Raw genomic sequence first — 17,740 nt, forward strand, 5'->3', positions numbered from 1 at the left:
AGTTTTGAGGCGGTGCCCGGATTCCAGACTTTTATTTTGTTGCTTTTTTTAAAAATTATAATATTATACACAGGGCTTCTGCAGAGGCCACCAAATTATATAACTAGTTTCATGGCATTTTTATGATCTTCACCAAAGAGATTATCGCCTCAACTTTTGTTTGTTTGTAACAAAGACTGCACAAAAACGACTGGAGCATGAAACTGGGTGGACGGATGTGATGTGGGTCCGGGAGGAACTAAAAATCAGATCAGGGGGCAGATGCAGGAATACAGTTTTTCCCACAGAATGAATTCTATCCATGGCGGTAGCGCAGGTGCACAGTTTGTGATTGACAGGTGCACAGATGAGAGGGAAAGACAGTAATTTCTGAAGGTTCCCATCAAAATGCACAAATAATTCTCTGAGAAAATCCAAATCTAGCAATGCCAAAAAAAGGTGCGTTGAAAAATCCCCCTATCTGCCATCTGATCTGAATCTAAACAGACGTTTTATGAGGTTCTTCCCTGGGTCACAAAACTTTATGGAGATCCGTTGAGTAGCTTTTGTGTAATTCTGCTCTCAATTAAACAAACACAGACGGAGGTAACTTTGAGTTCTGGTGAGTAAAAAAAACAGGGGGGGGGGGGGGGCAGCCACAGAACTAAATCTACAAGTTCCAGCTCTCTCACATTATTATGAGAGTGTCACAGAAATGTTTTGCTTCATTATACAAATGTGGTTTAACAAACAACAATATTGTGGGTCGCGATCTAGATAGCTATTGGGAAGCAGGACCTTGACCCGGGGGGGGAGGAGAGAAGAGAGAGAGAGAGAGAGAGCACCAGCCTTGGCAGAGAAGAGGAGCCCTGCAGATGCCTGAATATAAACACAGAGGCAGCAATGAAAAAGACAAACAGTCGATGGAGTCTTTGTCTATTCAGAGGACAGTTTATTGCAAAACACTGTTTCTAACACTCGTGTACAACATCTTAAAAGTCAGAGAGGAGACACATCGAACGAGGTACAAACAATGACTTTATGTACAATCAGCTCCCGGGACTCTCTATGGTTTCTTCCCATAACGAACACAGCGTAGTTAGAAAAAAATAAAAACCCAAGTAATAAAGTGTTCAGCGATTGTCTACAGCGGCTTGTGACTCGTGGAGCTCAGGGGTGGGGGGGGGGGGGGATCTTGAAAGGATGAGATCTTTGCTGAGCATCACTGAACTTTACCTGTGTTTAATTCAATCTGCCCGTGTTGTTAAAAGATGTTACACTGATCAGAGTGACTTCCTCAGGTTGATGTGAGGAACAGCTTGTTAACTCAATGACCTTTACTGTGATACCTACACAGCCAATTCCAGTTTTATCCAAACTGCAAGTGAGCAAAGTTTAATAAAACAAAATCCTCAGTTTTCCTCGTTCCGGGGATACGACATTCACGTTTGTATTTCAGCACGAAACACAAACCGAAAACTTATATAAACTGGAACTGAAGGAAGTATTGCTCGTTTTATGTATGGTACACAAGTCACGTGATATTCACATATAAACCTACAATACATCTGTCAGTGTTTGTCATCAACACTGCACGTTAAGAAGTAAACACAGCTCATGTGTGGTTGTCACAGGCGTTAAAGTAAGAGACCAGAGAACCTGTCGTTCAGATTCTGACATTTTGGTAAAGTTTAAAATACGAGGTGAAGTTGATGGTACTGATCAGACGTCAGTACTTTGGAAATTGGACAAACACTGTACTTTCAAAACAAAGGGGGGGAAATTGCTGCTTAGCTACATTCAATCACCTTAAAAAGCTCGAGTGAGAAAGAACTCAAAAACAAACAGGTGTAAAATGGCAGATTGTTTGAAGGACAAGGAGGACAAGGAGCTGGACAGACACAAAGCGTGAAAAGGTCTCTCACCAAACATTTGGTAAAAAACTGTTCAAATGAACGACTCTCTGAATAAACTTCTCTGTGACTCCTACCAAAAAAGTCTGTCTATGCACGTCTCTATGCACGCTACGCATAAAAGGACATTTAAAAAAAATCTATATAATATGAACAACATATTTACACAACATATTTTGGACGGTCATAAATTATGATGCTGGAGAACACGGGCGCTGGCAGCTTCACCACCACAGAGGAAAAAACATTCACAGGCTTTACCGGTTCACAGCTGGAGGCCGGATTCAGCTCCAGGTACAAACATGTCCACCGAGGTCACAGGGACGTGTTGTCGCTGCCTCAGAGAAACGCTGAGGTCGCTTGTTTTCGATATCCTGTGAAATTATGAGAAGACGCTGGAAAAAAAACAAATCACCCATTTCATTGCTAAGTTGCTGACGTAGCTTCGTTGAAACTCTGAATCCTCCAAAGAGGAGACGTTTGCTTTGTAAATTCATCTCATGTCAGGAAAGGAAAATCTTTTATTTGATATATAGTGACGGGAAAACTTCTATTTCTCATAAATCGCAGACTCTTTCGTGGTGAGAGCTTTGAAAGTTGAGGAAACCTCATCCGACTCGTTCTGTTGGGAAATGGACGTCTCCTTTGACTCGGGGATTGACAACACAAATTTGGCGACTGAATCCAGTAACAGCAGGTCGGGGAGAAATCCCCATGGAGCCACCGGATCAGAACTCATCCCGGGCAGTTTGTTGTGTGACCACATCGCTGCCGTGCTTTTTTCTCTCTCTCTGAAGTGTTCTGTACTTCACCCGGTACTTGTTAACGTTGAGATAGTGGAGGACCTCCGGGCAGCGGGTGGTGGTGCAGGACATCAGGTCCTCCTGTTCTTCTCCCATCAGCCACTTCTGGCTGCTGCTGGCCATGTCGCTGGTCACGTGCTCTTTGGCCCAGGTGTCCACTTTGGCCTGGAAGCGTCTGTGCAGGCGCTGGTTCACTCTCTGATGAGACTGAGACAGAGAGAAAGAGAAAGAGAGAGAGAGGGCGAGACAGCTCAGCAAAATAAAAGTCACAGAAATATGTGTGTGTAGAAAATCATCTGATTCATAAAGCAAGAAAAATGTCAACAAAGTCAGAGTCGTAATTATTTAAGTTCTTGAAACATGAAATGAATTGAACACTTAAATAAAACCCTTAACCTTACTCTTACTTTATTCTAATCATTATTTAGGTTGTTCAAGTTTCAAGAGTTTGTTGTCATATGCACAACGATCACATTAAGCTCTCTTATGGCAATGCTCAGAATATAACAAGCAGACAAAAAAATAAAATAAGATAAATAGAATAGAAAAATGTAAATAAAAATAAAATATACAAATCTAAAATATATATACACACCTGCAGAAAAAAAGAAAACAATTGTGCGATAGTGCAAAATGCCATTGGTGCATTCAAGAGCTGCCTGTTCACTCCATAGCACTGCCCCTCAAACTGTGAACACTGACACAGGAGCAGATCGACTCGGGTATTGTCCGTGCTCACCTGGTGGGCCCGTGTGAGAGCCGTGTGCCTGTACATACAATCCTCTGACTTGCAGACATACACCATCTTGTAGGAGTTGAGCTTGAACATGCACTGCATCCTCAGCGCACGGTGACCGTCCTGCGACGTGTCCGCTGGGGCCTTGGTCTTCCTCTCCTGCTGCTGCAGCTGCTTCCATCCTCTCTGGCACTTCCTTATCTGCCTCAAATTCCTGAAGGCCCAAACAGATCGACAGCCATGAGTGAGACTGACTGATCCGGCAGAAGAGCGTTCGACTGCGCCACACATCAGAATAAATAAGGTTTGAAATAAACAAACAAATAAATCACGTTTACAGGGAAAGTTCGCAAAAATTCATATCTGGAAACTAAATCTCACTTGATGGCACAATATGTGTTTGACTATATGCGATTTTTAAAGTCCAGGGGATGTGGTCAGGCACAATAATCAGGACATTGAGGAGAGCGCAGTCAAATTTGAGAGGACTGTCCCTTTATATTATATTTTTGAAACCCATGCATTGCAACTCACCCGGGGAACAGAACTAGATCGGGAGTCAAATCATTCCTGGGAAAATGCGGATCTATAAGAGCAGCAGAGGCAGCAGTCGGGAAATATTTCTGTACAGTGCACTTCTATTGCACAGCCACGTACTGGAATCGCTTGGCAAACAATAATTCGTTAAAGAAATTGGGAGATTGAACCCCCTGATTTTGTGCAGCTAATAGAAATATCATTATTCACCCCACCTGAATGAAAGTTTTAAATGTGTACTTACCACAGAGGTTACAGTTGAGCGACGACTGAAACCATGAGGCGTATTTTAGCTCTCAGGGCTCCACTTAAAAGACATGACAGTGGCGCCAATTACAAAGTAAAAACTGGAATATGTGTAGAGTATATTTTAGATTTGCACATTCTTTCACCAACAATTGTACCGAATGTCATGATCATGAGATGAAGACCCAACACAACTGGAAAAGAAACTGCTGAGTATTTGTTACTGCCAGTGATTTTTGTAAAGAAGGAAGAAGTTTTGACCTCTTGTGCTGCTGATCTCTCATAGATTTGATGAGTATAAAATAAATGGATAAATACACAAAATAAAGTTTGGAAAAAAACATGATAAATCCCAGTCAGGTAGCAGATTTATGCAATGGGTGAATTAATCAATAAGAGGGAAAAGGTAGGAGAAGATATTTGGTGTTTTACAAAGCCTGATTGAAATGTGTATGATAATGGACAGCCATCTCAAAAGAAACTCACAACTCAAAAAAAGCACCAATCACAATGACAGATTGTTCATCTGGAGGTTTGGGACACACGCACGCTTCCATGCACGGCTCGGAGGTGTCGGGGAAAGAAACACGCCAACATGTGAACATACAATTTAGACGATCATTTTTATTTACAAACCCTACTCCTCTGTACAAGTGTTGCAGATAATGTGCTTGACCAGAGTTTTAAAAAACATGAGCACTAATCTCTGTCACACCAGTGGAAAAAAATCTCACTCACAACAAAAAGTTGCAACGGGAGTGCACTGTTTCCACTGAAAATGATTACAAACATAACACTGAGTATAACAGACTTAAATAAATTGACATTTCAACATTTACAGTTGCAAACAGTGATTAAGTCACATACAGGACCTTGGATCTGAATACAATCACAAACAAAAGGGCATGAAAAGGTAGGAAAGGAAACCCCGACTTCACTGTCTCAACAAAGTCTCTCAGGTCCGACACAAGAGCTTCGGTCTCTCAAACTCAGGTCACAGGTTATTGTAGAAAAAAGGAAATTAAAATGACAAAAGGTGGGACCCATTTGTTTTTCTCTTAGCTTGTGCATTCGATGACTTTTGTCCTTTATGTTACACAATGATAATCACCATTTCAATTCAATACAGTGTGAATAATCAAACCAAATTTTTCTTGTAGCTCTCCCGGGCAGGTGGACACTTGGAACCCACAATCAAGCCGAAGCCGTTTTAAAAAAACCTTGCTGGTAATAAATAAAAATTTTCCATTAAAAAGGAACTGAATCAATGAATAAATAAATTCCATGTTTTTCTTTTTTAAAAGACGGCCATGTAAAGTGCAATCTTCCATTTGAGGCAGACGTCAGAAACTGAAAAATCACATTAATGGCCAATGAGACTCCGTGACAGAGGGGCAGTCAGGCACCGCAAGCACTTCAGCGTGACTGCAGTGTTTTCTCTTTTCGATTAACCTTCTCAAAACTTTCATGTTTGTTACTAAAAAGGCGTTTCATGCCCACAGCTTTTGTGATCGAAGCTTCCTAAGTCAGGCTTGTGCAGAGGTACCACTGTTTCTATCTGAGAAAAGGAGTCGTATTTGGCAGGAGGCTTGGCAACAGTGGAGTAGCTGCTCGGCTGACTAGTGCCTCAGGACAGAAGCTTTAACAGTGAAGACAAGAGGGGGGGACATGGCTGGAGCCTCACCTGGGGAGGAACACCGGCTTCTGGGCCAGATGTTCACGCAGCTCTGGAGACGCAGAGTCTGAGTTCAGGTATCTACTCACGTAGTCTGACCACCTCTGTGGAGGAGAGAACGGGACAGAAGAAACAGTTGATTAGTCCAACTCTCATACTCTCTCTTTTAAACAAGTAACTTGAAGAGGTACTGCACACCTGCATGTGTCCTTTGAGCCGTAAAGTAAACAACATGAGTGAAATACATTAATGCTGGATTAATATCACATTTATTTAGTTATTTTTAACGCAACTAGCATTAAAAACCCTCCTGGACTAATGCTTATGTAGAGTCGACTGTCTGTGGCATGTCTGTGTCCATAAACAGGCCTCCTTTTACTTTCCGAGAGAGGCACTGTAATTATTTCCCAATTGGCAGACACACACCATTACCCTTCGTGATCATGCACCTGTTCCCTCATCTGGATTATTAACATCGTCTCCCATCCAACAGATGGTGATTTGAAATATCCCTATTTGATAAACCTGTTTATGATCATTCTATTAAAAGAGATTGTGTTTCCCTCCTCGAAATAAATGACTCACCAGAAATAGCACCATCACTACTTTGAAAATGGGATTAAGAGGTAATAAAAAATATCAAATAATATTCTTCCATACACAAGAAAAAAAGAAAAACAATGAATAGGGAATCTAGTTGGATTTGTGCTGTTGGTTTGACTGAAACTCTCTGAGCATTAAATCTGATAAAAACATGACTAACAAAATTAAATGAAAGAAGAAAGCAATGATTACAAACTACAGATGTGCAGACACCTGAGGAAATGAATAATAACTTTTAAGACGTTAAAGAAGTAATAATAATAACTACTACTAAATAATAACTAAAAGGAGTTTTACCTCCGACTCTGCTGGCTCATCGGAGTTGTCGTCTTCTGTGTCCAGCAGCTCCATGGTCATGCTGAGAGATCCTCGACTCTTTACAAACATCAGCTAGGAAGAACACAGGTAATTCATTAATTAACCAATACTAACCCACCCTTCAAAATCGTTTAGACTAATGTGCAATACTCTCTCATTCATCTCTGGCTTCATCGTACCTTGAAGCTGTTCTCATCGGACATTAGCTGCTCGGCCTTGCGCTGGTAGACGCCCTCTGCTGTGGACCTGGACGTCTGCGTGGACAACGTGCCGCCCGTCGCTTTATTGGCACATTCACTCAGGTACATGTCTGTCACACGTGCGCACACGTCATCAGTGACGAGGTGCTGGAGCTGGGGAACACAACCGCTTGAGTTAGAAACAGCCAAAAGTCCATAAAGGCAAACATTATCACAGAGGCTAAAAGTGACAGTGACACACTCAGTGACTTTTAGGGTGACAGACCCTATATAAGATATACGTCACCACTGATTTCCTCAATCTATTAAATTCCGATTTACTGGGTGCAATTTAACTTGATTTTAGATACAATGTTGATTAAAGTGGGGAACTTTTAGATAGAATAACAATTTTCTCATTTAAATTATGCTCAAAATTTTACAAGTTCACATTACTCAGCTCAGGCTGGAACTGGACTGAGTTTTAAAACATATACATTTTCACAAACAGGTTTCCTTATAGTTTAATTGCCACACTAAAGATCTTTAAGTCCAGGTCCTCATATTCGCTGTTCACTTTGTAGCAAGACAATTAAAACCAACAACATCTTCGGATCTTTTGTACAAATTAAGCTCAGCCAGTAAAATCTGAATCTGAAACAATCTACACATGGCAAACGGAAGTAAATATTTGTGGAACACGCATCAAATCAAATGATATAATGTTAACTGTGCTGACCTGCCGGACAATGCTTTGTATGAGCTTATCCATGGTGAAGGCAACGTAGGCATGGATAGTAAACATTTCCCTCAGGGAGTCCTCGTACTGAGCCGGCTCCATGTTCCCATCCAGAAGGTTGCGCACCATTTCCAGAAACACTGAGTAGTAGTCGTCTACATCGACGTCCACTGCAGGAAGAAATGTGTAAGCTGGATTAGTGAAAAAGACAAAATAACAATTTATAGAAAAGCATCAAGATGAACGTGGAACCACAGGGTGTTTTATTTTCTCACTTACTTGGCTCCTTCATTTTCAGTTGGATTGCTGGGTTTTCACTTTTCTCCCTTTTGACCCCCAACTCTTCTCTCTCCCACTCTCGCTCGCGGCCGTCCTCTTCGATCTGCTTCTCGGCTTGCCCGTAGATTCGCAGCAAGCGAGAACAGAGGATGTGGTGTAGACGAAGGAAGATATACCAGTAGTTGTTCACGAAGAACAGGTTGTAGGCCTCGTCTGTGCCGCGCAGCTTCTGAGCTGCCGGGTTGCTGAAGAGGAGCTTCGACTTTGATGGGCTGCTGCCCGGCAAGCCGTTGTGCTTCTTGGGGCTGTCTTGATCCATCTCTAGGTCTTCTTCCTCCTCTTCGTCCTCGTCCTCCACATCCGAGAGCTCACCTCGCTGTGCGAACAGCAGGTCAGGGATGAAGTGGTGGATGATCTGTTTGATCTTGTACTTGTCTTCTTTCTGGATGCCCACCTGTCGTTTGACATGGTGGATGATGAGGGCAGCGGCATCTTCCAGGATCTGGCTGTCGTCATAGGTCAGGGTCATGTGCGGGCCGCTCACTGGAGGTGCGGGGGCTTCCTCGGCCGCTCGCTCCTGACGCTACAAAACACAAACAGGATTGAATCAGGCTGAATTTAGAGGAATTGAGCTCAACAACATCCTGTGTGAGGGAGGAAACATCTACAATCATCATCTGTGATCTAATTCTCATTTAGAGCTTCAAACAATAAAGTCGGCTGTGTTGATGAATGTAATAACTGCAACAATCACTTCGACCCAATTCTTTAATATAAATAAAAAGTATAGTCAATGAAACAATCTACTCACATCATCATATAGCAACTCAATTTCATTGAGCAAGGTCTTTGAACGCAGCACTTTGGTGTCATTCTGCTTGAAGTTGATTCCTTGATGGTCCAGTGACTTCAGGTAATACTTTTCATTCTGCTCCTGCCAGATTTTGTTGAATCCTCTCTGGGCTTCTCTCCACTCCTCCTCCTTAATTTTTAACCTGAAAGAGTGACCAAAGAAAAAAGTTGTAAAAAGTATTTCACATCCTCATGTGGTCTGAAAACTGAACCAAATCATATAATACACGAACAATCACGGAAGATAAGAAAAGAAAATTAGACATGAACCTTTTCAGCACTATGGGGACAGACGCAGCTGGGTTCTTCTTAAGCCCGTCAATGATGTCATTGGCCTTGTCCCCATATATCCTCTGGATAGCTTTGCGGTGAATGACCTCTGAGGAGCCGCCCATTGTGTTGTCCAGCTTGAAGCGCAGCTGCTCCTCAGCCGACATGCGCGAAAGCTTCCGCTGCACCGACTCCAGGGCTCGTATTGTGGAGAGGTTGGTCTCCAACACAACATCCAGCTACATGGGGGGACATCAGGGAAATTATAGACAAATTAGATCAACGGTCTGATTATGGCTGATGGTATCAGCTTTGGATCGGATAACATAGTACAGACTTTTCTATAGCATATAGACGCGTGTGAGCTGACTGAGAGTTCCTCACCTCAAAGCGCTCATCCTCACATCTGTAAATGTGCTCCTCATATTGAGTCTTCTTGGAGCTCACAAACGTGGAATCCTCAGACCACGAAGGAAACGACACCCACGTGTCATTCAGAACCTGCAACAGGACATTTGCATAAATTACATTTATATATAAACAAATCGTTGATTGAATCGGGCGATTGTTGGCAGGGGCAGAAATCAGAGTACGGACATCACGGTAGAGGTGAAGTGACCGGCTCCTAACTTTCACATTCAAGCACACCACTGCTGTGGATTGGTCTTAGCATGAGTGGGCAGTGGGATTGCTGGTTTGTACTGAGATGATGAGTTTTTTGTTTGTTGCCCGAGCCATTGTTTTCTGTACATGAGGTGTTTTCTTCTCACGGAACCCTGCTGGTAGCCCACTGGGAGACAGAAACATGACGTATACACTTTGGTGAGCCGACTTCCTTCAGCGACTGACCTCTCTGCACAGCGGCGTCCGTCCTGTGCACTTGGGCTGCTGGTAGCTCTTGGGCAGTGCTCTGTAGCTGGACCCCAGCCTCTTGCAGGAAGCGTAGTCAATCTCCATTGCGATGCCCTCCGTCGCTCGCTCCTTGGGTAAACTCTCTGCGTGGCTCGGCTCCCCGTGACTGAACTCTCGGTAGCCCAGGAAGTTTTTGAACCAAGTAAAGAGCTCTGGGAATTTTCTGTAAATTGCAGAACACACGTAAAAAACAACAATTAATAATGGTTACAGGTTTGTGACTGACAGATGTATACCACTGACATAAGGAGCAGATCTTTTTCAGTGCCACAAGTAGTTAACTTAATTCTGATAGAACTTTATTTGCATGAACGTTGATATGAAATCAACACTTGGCTTTATAACCAACCTAATCTGATGAGTCAAGCTAGAATATGATTTAAAATCTGAAAAATGTCACAATACTTAAATAGTTCTACTATATAAAACTAATGATTTGTTTTTGTAGTTATAAGGTAGAAAACAGAGCAGTACAGAAGTTATATCAATATATATATATAACAATCAATATATCATGTGTAACCAGGGCACCGACAGATGCATGTTTTAAACTCACCCAAGGAATGGGATGACTAACTGGACCAGCTCAGCGCGAGAAATGACTTCCTGGTTGAAGATTTGCAGACAGCGGAGGAAGTTGTCATAAGCCTCTGTGCTCCGAAGAGCCTTCTTCACCTGTTAGAGGATCGAAACACCACGGTTAAGATGATTTCACCGTATTATTACATTTTAGTAATCGTAGTCTTCACCTTGTTATCAAGATGACTTTAAATAAATATTATGGCTACTGAATGGATTGATACTGACCTTCTCAAAGAACATGGTTTCAGTGCTGGTGCTGTGTTTGCTGACTTCACTGCTGTGGTCCTTCCCCATTATTTTGGGTTTCTTCTGCAAGGGTAATAAAAAGACATGATAAAATAATAACCGTCACAGGCTGTCCCAATGTTTAATCGTTTCATTGTTTTATTGGTAATTGAAGGCACTTGTTGATCGTGGTGTTTGTGAGGTGTTTTGAAAACTCATCCACCCTTGTTACTATGAATATAACATATTTACTAGTTCTGCTGTAATACTGGAGGAATTAACCAATTCTACAAACAGCTGAATATATATAAAACCAGCTGACAGGAAGAGTGGTGTGTACCTTGACAGGCGGCGTGGCTCCCACTCCTGCTGGCCTTCTGATGGGGAGGCCGTTCTGGCTCAGCCTTTGCTTGTTGTTCAGTAAGGGTCTCTTTACTGTCCCACCGTGATCATTACGCACAGACTCGGCCCTGTCTGGTGCAACCTTGCCCAGCAGCTGAAAAATAATCATTATATTGTATTATCACAATCTGTCCAAAGTAAGGTCACAATAATTTACAGGCAAGTTCAATATCAATGTGCGTAAATATTGTCAACTTTTGCTGAATTTATAATAATAAAATGTAAATGAAAAAGAATGTGGCAGAGGTGGTAATTGTTGAATGCAGGAAACATGTGAGCTGGTTTTCAGTGTTAGGCAGTTATTTAAAATGTGTTGTAGAAGGTTTCATACACTTAGATTACCACTAGTGCCTAAACAGGCAGCCCATTGATTTTTTAATATCTATATATATCGACAAAAAGCACACCAGCCAGATGTAGTAACCAGTTCAAATGGGCCTCGACGTGGAAGTGTATTCACAGACACTCACCAATGAGCTGTTTGCGTCAGGCAGGAACTGTCCAAACTCTGAGAGCAGGTCCTCCTGGTTCTTGAAGAGCTTTGCCACCTGAGTGTAGACCTCCTGCTCAGTCAGTGTGGGGGTGTAGTTACCCCCTGCCTCTTTAGCATTTCTCTGCTCCTTCTGGATAATTGATAACAAAAAAGTGGTGAGATCACGGTAGGTTTATCTATGTTCTCTTTCTCTGACAGACAAATCAAAAACTCAAACTGGGTGCCAACAGATATGTGTACACTACAACTCAGGAATAACTTTTAATTTGAGCATATGTCCTTACCTGGTATGTGTGAAGGATTTCCAGGAAGGATTTGTAGATGTCTGGCTGACCCTGGAAGCGGTTCTTGATCTTGTTGACATAGTTTATAGCATGGTTGAACTCCACGGGCTGGTTGTTCTGGAGCGGTGGCCCCCCAGACGGCGTGCTGCTCACAGGAGTGTGGGGCTGAACGGTTGGTGAGCGCGGCGAGGCATAGGATGGGATGGATGGATTGGGCTGGCTCGTGGGTGTATGGGCTGGAGACTGAATTGGCTGTTGGACACAACAACAAAGAAACACAATGTTATAGCCCCTTTCTATCAAGAAAACTGGGACTGTAAAACACTGCTATAATTTGTTAGCTTATTATAAAATATTAAGTTCAGAGGTAAATATAGAATATCTTCTACCTTGCTGGTTTTATTTGGAGTAGGTTGGGCTGGGACAGGTGGGGTGGTTGTGGTGGTGGTGGTGGTGGCAGTCTGTGGGCCAGCCTGTGGCAGATTCTGGTGCTGGTGATGGCTTACAGGCTGGCTGGGTGCTGGACCTATAGGCATGCTCTGAACAGAAATACCATGCGGGGTGATGTAGTGGATCTGACCCGGCGTGGTCACATTGACTAGATCGTTGGTTTGAATCTCAATCTTGTATCCAGGGGGCAGGAAAGTGTTAAAGCCCATAATGAGGTCTGGGTGACCCTTGAAGAGCTGGGACACGCGGTTGATGACTCCAGGAGTGTCAATGCTGCAAGAACAGAATGAATGTTTTTTATTAATCAGACTCATCATCGACTCGTTGCACATGTATGTTCTGCTGGCTACATATTCAAACTTGACATAAATAAAATACTGTTATAACTCACCTCTGTGACTTAAACTCTTTCATGATGTCAAGAAAATCATTATAAACCTGTGGATAATTCCCAAATTGCAGCTTCACTTGATCCAGATAGGACAAGGCGTCTTCAACCTGCAAAGAGCGGAAAACATCCAAATTATTATAACCAACGAGTGCATCTTATCCATGAATCATGAAAGACATAGGTTTAAAAACACATATCATATTAATGTTTAGGATTGTCTTGCTTTGGACTGTTTTTGTGTCAGTGATATGTCCACACACTTGGCCCAGATGGATGTTGTTTACTTTACTTTGGTGGACACACGTTAAAGTTTGTATATTTGATCTGTGTAGTTTTACCTTCAGACGCTGAAACTGCTGCTGTCCTTGAGGAGAGGTTATTGGAGCGGGTGGATGAACGTGGCCTTGGACCACTGCAGGGCCCTGGGACTGAACTGCCAGACTGTGAGTGTGGGGACCAACATGTGGTGCAGTGTTGTGTCCATGTCCACTTGTGCTCTGGGGCATTGTGGGCACCTTTTGAGAAAGAAATACATTTTATTATTCAAATCTTAAAATAACCACGTCTTTGGAGGATTAAAAGTTGTGTACATATTAGTACAATTACAAGAAATGAAGAACATTTAAAAAACTGGATCTTTCACTGTAAGACTTTCACAATTCTGGATTAATATTCATTTTATAAGACACATACAGACAATTTGGGGAAAAGGCATGAGGGGTAGGGTAACTGTTTTGATATGATCATACCTGGTAGCCCTGGGGGAGAGAATACTGGATGCCGGTGGACGGCTGCATGGTGTCTGTGGCTGCCTCTATCACAGTAGGGGCCGGGGCGAGGGCCCGGTGCTGGAAGCTCTCTGCAATACCTTGAACTGGGGGACGACGTGATGGCTGTTGCTGGGGTGCAAATATTGGTTCTTGGTCATCCACGCGCCTCTTCATTGTATACACATAGTCAAAGGGACTAAAGAGAACAAAGAAAACAGTCAGTTAACAGACTGTAAGTAGCTACTTAAACACTGTGAGGATTTGTCAAGAGGTTGCAGCCTATGTATGTTTACTTTGCAGTAACAGAGGGACAAAATGAAGGTCCAAGGTAGACAAACAATTACTAATTAAAATAACTAAAGATTCACATTAACTTTTGAGAGCATAGCTCTTAAGGTGAGTAATTTTAAAGTTCACCCAGCTCTCTTGCAAAGAAAGAACACTAATATCCAGTGTCCTACACAAACACTCTTTGCAGACAACTTATTTCACTATTGTTTGAGGCATGACAAAAAGTTCTTGTTGGTCTTCTTTTAATTCGTACTAATGTAAAGCATGTATTCATTATGACATGAATGCTTCACTAGCCCAAACGGTTTTAACTGCAGTACAGTTTGTTTAAATAATGATCAGTATACACTTCGACAAAAGTAAAAATAAAAACACTTTTACACATGTCATCGAATCCAACAGCTCAACAATAAATCCAAGATGTGAAGTGTGTCACGTCAGGTTGTTGTTTAGACTCCGAGGTGTCACAGCAAAGGTGATTCAGTATAATGAACTCCAATTAAACTTTGCTACAACAACAGTCAAGAAGCAAACATCAGTTTTAGAAGTTATTTCTGCATAATCACGCTCTGAATGTAACTGCAAGCCTCTCATTCTTTTTAAATTGGCTTGTGTGAATGTTGGTGTTTGACACCATTTTGAGAGAACTAACACTGATGTGACAACTTCCCCATATATCCCCAAAGAAAGAAGTTTTCAAATTTAAATAAAAATCAAGAACACAAAAAAAGAGGTTATATTAATAAAGACTAAAACATCAGAGAATGCCTGGAGCAAAAACAACTTGTTAAATTAAATTAAAAACTAAATGTGTCCTGCAAATTGCTTCAGGACAACTGTCCTTAAATAGACATGTGCCATTGTTGAGCAGAGTGCCAGTGTATGACAGTTAGGGACCGTCATCCAAGTAGCAAGCTCAGTCCACTGAAGTTGCCAAGAGCAAAAATTTGACTCTTCTTATAAATAGTAATCATAATGTTTAATACACGTATCTTTAGCTAGATGTCTTAACTCTGTTCCTGAATGCAGCATATACCTGTTGGTTTTGGTTGAGCTTGTTAAAAAATATTTCTTCAATAGTGTTCAAACCAATATGAAGATGATATCAACTACAGTATGTTTCAACACGTGACCCACAACCAGTTCCAGGGCTTTATATATATATATAAATATAAACATTTCTTTCTCTCTCTGCAGGTATCTCTGACTCCAGAGCTGCAGGATTCCGACAACAACAACAACTATTATATGAACTGTTGCTGCTATCATTAATAACATATGTACATCATAATTATCACTCTTTTTGTTTTCATTATTAAAACTATACTGTCAGAGGTGAAACATGATGGTACTCTTCCTGGTATCTCTCTCATCACTCTCACCAATTTTTCAACCGGATGAGTTAGATGTCGCCAATAGAGTCTGGTTCTGCTGGAGGATTTCTTCCAGTCAATGAGGAAGTTGTTTCTCTCCACAGTCACCAAAGTGCTTCTCAATTTGGAAACTTTAAATTTTTTAAGGCCTTGACCTTCTATGTAAAGTGCCTTGAGATCATGTATATTATGATTTGAAGCTATAGAAATAAAATTGAATATTATGTTTGCATTAAAAAGACACCTGATCTGATGAAGTAAATAAACAATTTGTTTTCCACACGACCATTAAAACATTGTGTAGCCCTCGTAATCGATACAATTATGTAGAAGCAATTTCATTCAGATTTCAGTTCACCAGTATGAAGATGCCTCTTAACTAACAGCGCGTGGCTCCCTGGACACATGCGCACACACGTAGACGGAGAACAGTAATTTGTGGACGGTCCCTGGGCAAACGTCATTCCATTTGTTCGGCGGAGGGCGGACATTGTGCCTCACTGCCCTGCACCAGCTCCACCGGAGAACACGGTGGCCGAGCGCACGGTCCTCCGTGGCGGAGCCCGCGTCTGTCACACGGCCCCCGGTCGACGAAACGCGAAGTAAACACTGCCGACAGTAATAATCCGGCGAGAGGCGTCGACTGTGGCTCGACACGAACCCGCCAGCCGACGCTTGTTCTCCGGGCGTGTAGGCGCTGTCTCTCGCTGTAGCCCTGCCTCATCCCCTCCCCCTCTCTCTGCCAAACACCGAGCTTAACGCGATCCGTCCTCGGCTTTCGCTTGTCCCGGCGGCTGACGCCGCGGCTCTCGCGCTGGCTCGGGAAGTTATGAGGCAAGCGAACGGTCCCAGACTCACAAGGGGAGTCGGGCAGATAAGAGTCAGTAAAGGCGGGTTTGTGTCTGGATGGCGGCCGTTGACAGTCCTCGCCGACCGGGACTGAGCCGAACGTGTTCGGCTAACTGACGGTTAAAGACTCGACAACAGCCCCGATCGCGACCGATAACACAACCGATGCCGCTGCCTTCACACACAAGCGACCACCGCTATATTAAGAGTGCGACATTATTAAAGTTATTAAAGTCCCGATCGATTCCAGCGGTGTTGGTCGGTTAGGTCAGGAAGAACGCTAGCTAGCTAGCACTAGCTTCTGCTCCAACGTTAACGTCGCATTAGCGTCAAGTTATGCGGGAAGTTGGAGCGAAAAGACCGTCACACACACGGCTCCTCCGGCAGCCACCTTCCATCGCGAACAACCCCCGAGCCAGGCAGGGAGATATAACCCGGCAGCACGAGGATAGCGACAGATTATTAAATAAAATAAAATGCATGTTGGGTCAGGTCAGTCTGCTCAGCGTTAGCATTTCGGCTAATTCGTGGTCGTCGCTATGTAGCGCGCTAGCTTGACTGAAGTTCTCGAACCTGCGGGGCTTGCGTAGCCGCCGCCGCCGAAAACCCTCGCGTTGCGGAGTCGGGATGCGAAACCCGCGCGTTGTCGCTGAGCAGCCGCAGAAACCCACCCGCTCGCCATCTGGTTCCTTCGGCAAGGTTATGGAGCGGCTCCCGGAAAAAAATGCTACGTTAGCACAACAACCAACCGACCCCCCCTCCCATCGGGCTAACGAGCTAGCACCGCTTTCGACTCACCTCTCAGGACTGCCACCGGCAACAACGGGGAACGGAGCCCGGGCACCGAGCCGCTACTCGTGCATTTACGCGGCCGTTACCGGAGAAAAGGTGAACTTCGGGGAAGTGGTCGCGGTGGAAATGTCCGAGATGAGGTTGACCGCGGCGGCTACGTCGCTAACAACAGTGTCTGTATGAAGCGGTGAACACAGAGGCGTGTCTGCCGGGCGGGGGGCGGGCACCTGTCCTCCCAGGCTCCGCCGCGATTGGCCCGCGCCGCAGAATGAAAACAAATACAGCGAAGGCTCAGCTGTGCGCATGCGCAGACAACAGTACACGATTATTAAATGATAATAAAAATGTGTTTTAAAATGTGTGCACACAGGCAGAGATGTACTTTATACAGCGCGAGAGGGAACTGTTCTGCAGGGCTGTCAGTCCCTCTGCTGTCAGACTCCATAAAACAACAAATATTTCTATTATCTTGTCCATATCTCATTTTGACCTGCCTGCTGCTGCTGTTACAGCTGCATTTTAGTAAGTGACAGTAAGTCAAAGTAATGACTTTATTTCTCAAAATAAGGACTTAGTTTCCCCAAATAATCTCCATTAACTTCAGTTAATGACTTACTAAGTCAATACACGGGTTTCTCTCAAAAACACTTAATGCCACAGTGCATCGAGTCTGTGTCTCAAAGACATACTAACTGAAATAATGTCTCAAAATAATGTAGGATCCCCAAATAATTACTTATTATCTAAAAAATAATTACTACCTCAACATCATTGCTCACCAAGTCAACTGAATGATA

General features: G+C 43.2%; 1 protein-coding gene across 2 annotated transcripts; it reads right to left on the bottom strand.

The window, feature by feature from the left end:
• Nucleotides 1-1,171: 1,171 nt before the first annotated feature.
• LOC128438544 (paired amphipathic helix protein Sin3a) lies at nt 1,172-17,136 on the bottom strand. Of its 2 annotated transcripts, none has more exons than XM_053421134.1 (21): nt 16,950-17,136; nt 13,618-13,834; nt 13,207-13,383; nt 12,869-12,975; nt 12,417-12,750; nt 12,028-12,279; nt 11,721-11,873; nt 11,189-11,344; nt 10,849-10,932; nt 10,598-10,716; nt 9,979-10,204; nt 9,514-9,630; nt 9,130-9,368; nt 8,819-9,002; nt 8,008-8,590; nt 7,729-7,898; nt 6,990-7,163; nt 6,790-6,882; nt 5,899-5,993; nt 3,435-3,645; nt 1,172-2,902 (listed from the first exon to the last, which is right to left on the bottom strand). In XM_053421134.1, the coding sequence occupies exons 2-21, from the start codon at nt 13,810-13,812 to the stop codon at nt 2,621-2,623; spliced, it is 3,951 nt and encodes a 1,316-aa protein (XP_053277109.1). In that variant the 5' UTR covers nt 13,813-13,834; nt 16,950-17,136; the 3' UTR covers nt 1,172-2,620. The 2 variants fall into 2 exon arrangements, with proteins under 2 accessions (XP_053277109.1, XP_053277104.1); XM_053421129.1 differs by lacking the exon at nt 16,950-17,136 and adding an exon at nt 16,823-16,908.
• Between the last annotated feature and the right edge of the window lie 604 nt (nt 17,137-17,740).

Source organism: Pleuronectes platessa, chromosome 1 (genome assembly GCF_947347685.1).
Source record: "Pleuronectes platessa chromosome 1, fPlePla1.1, whole genome shotgun sequence".
NCBI classification, from domain to species: Eukaryota; Metazoa; Chordata; class Actinopteri; order Pleuronectiformes; family Pleuronectidae; genus Pleuronectes; species Pleuronectes platessa.

Coding starts and splice junctions, on each gene's coding strand:
- LOC128438544 (XM_053421129.1), bottom strand. Junction 9,003..9,129: donor GTCCCCATAGTGCTGAAAAG/GTTCATGTCTAA, acceptor TCACTCTTTCAG/GTTAAAAATTAAGGAGGAGG. Junction 5,994..6,789: donor ATGAGCCAGCAGAGTCGGAG/GTAAAACTCCTT, acceptor TCTCCTCCACAG/AGGTGGTCAGACTACGTGAG.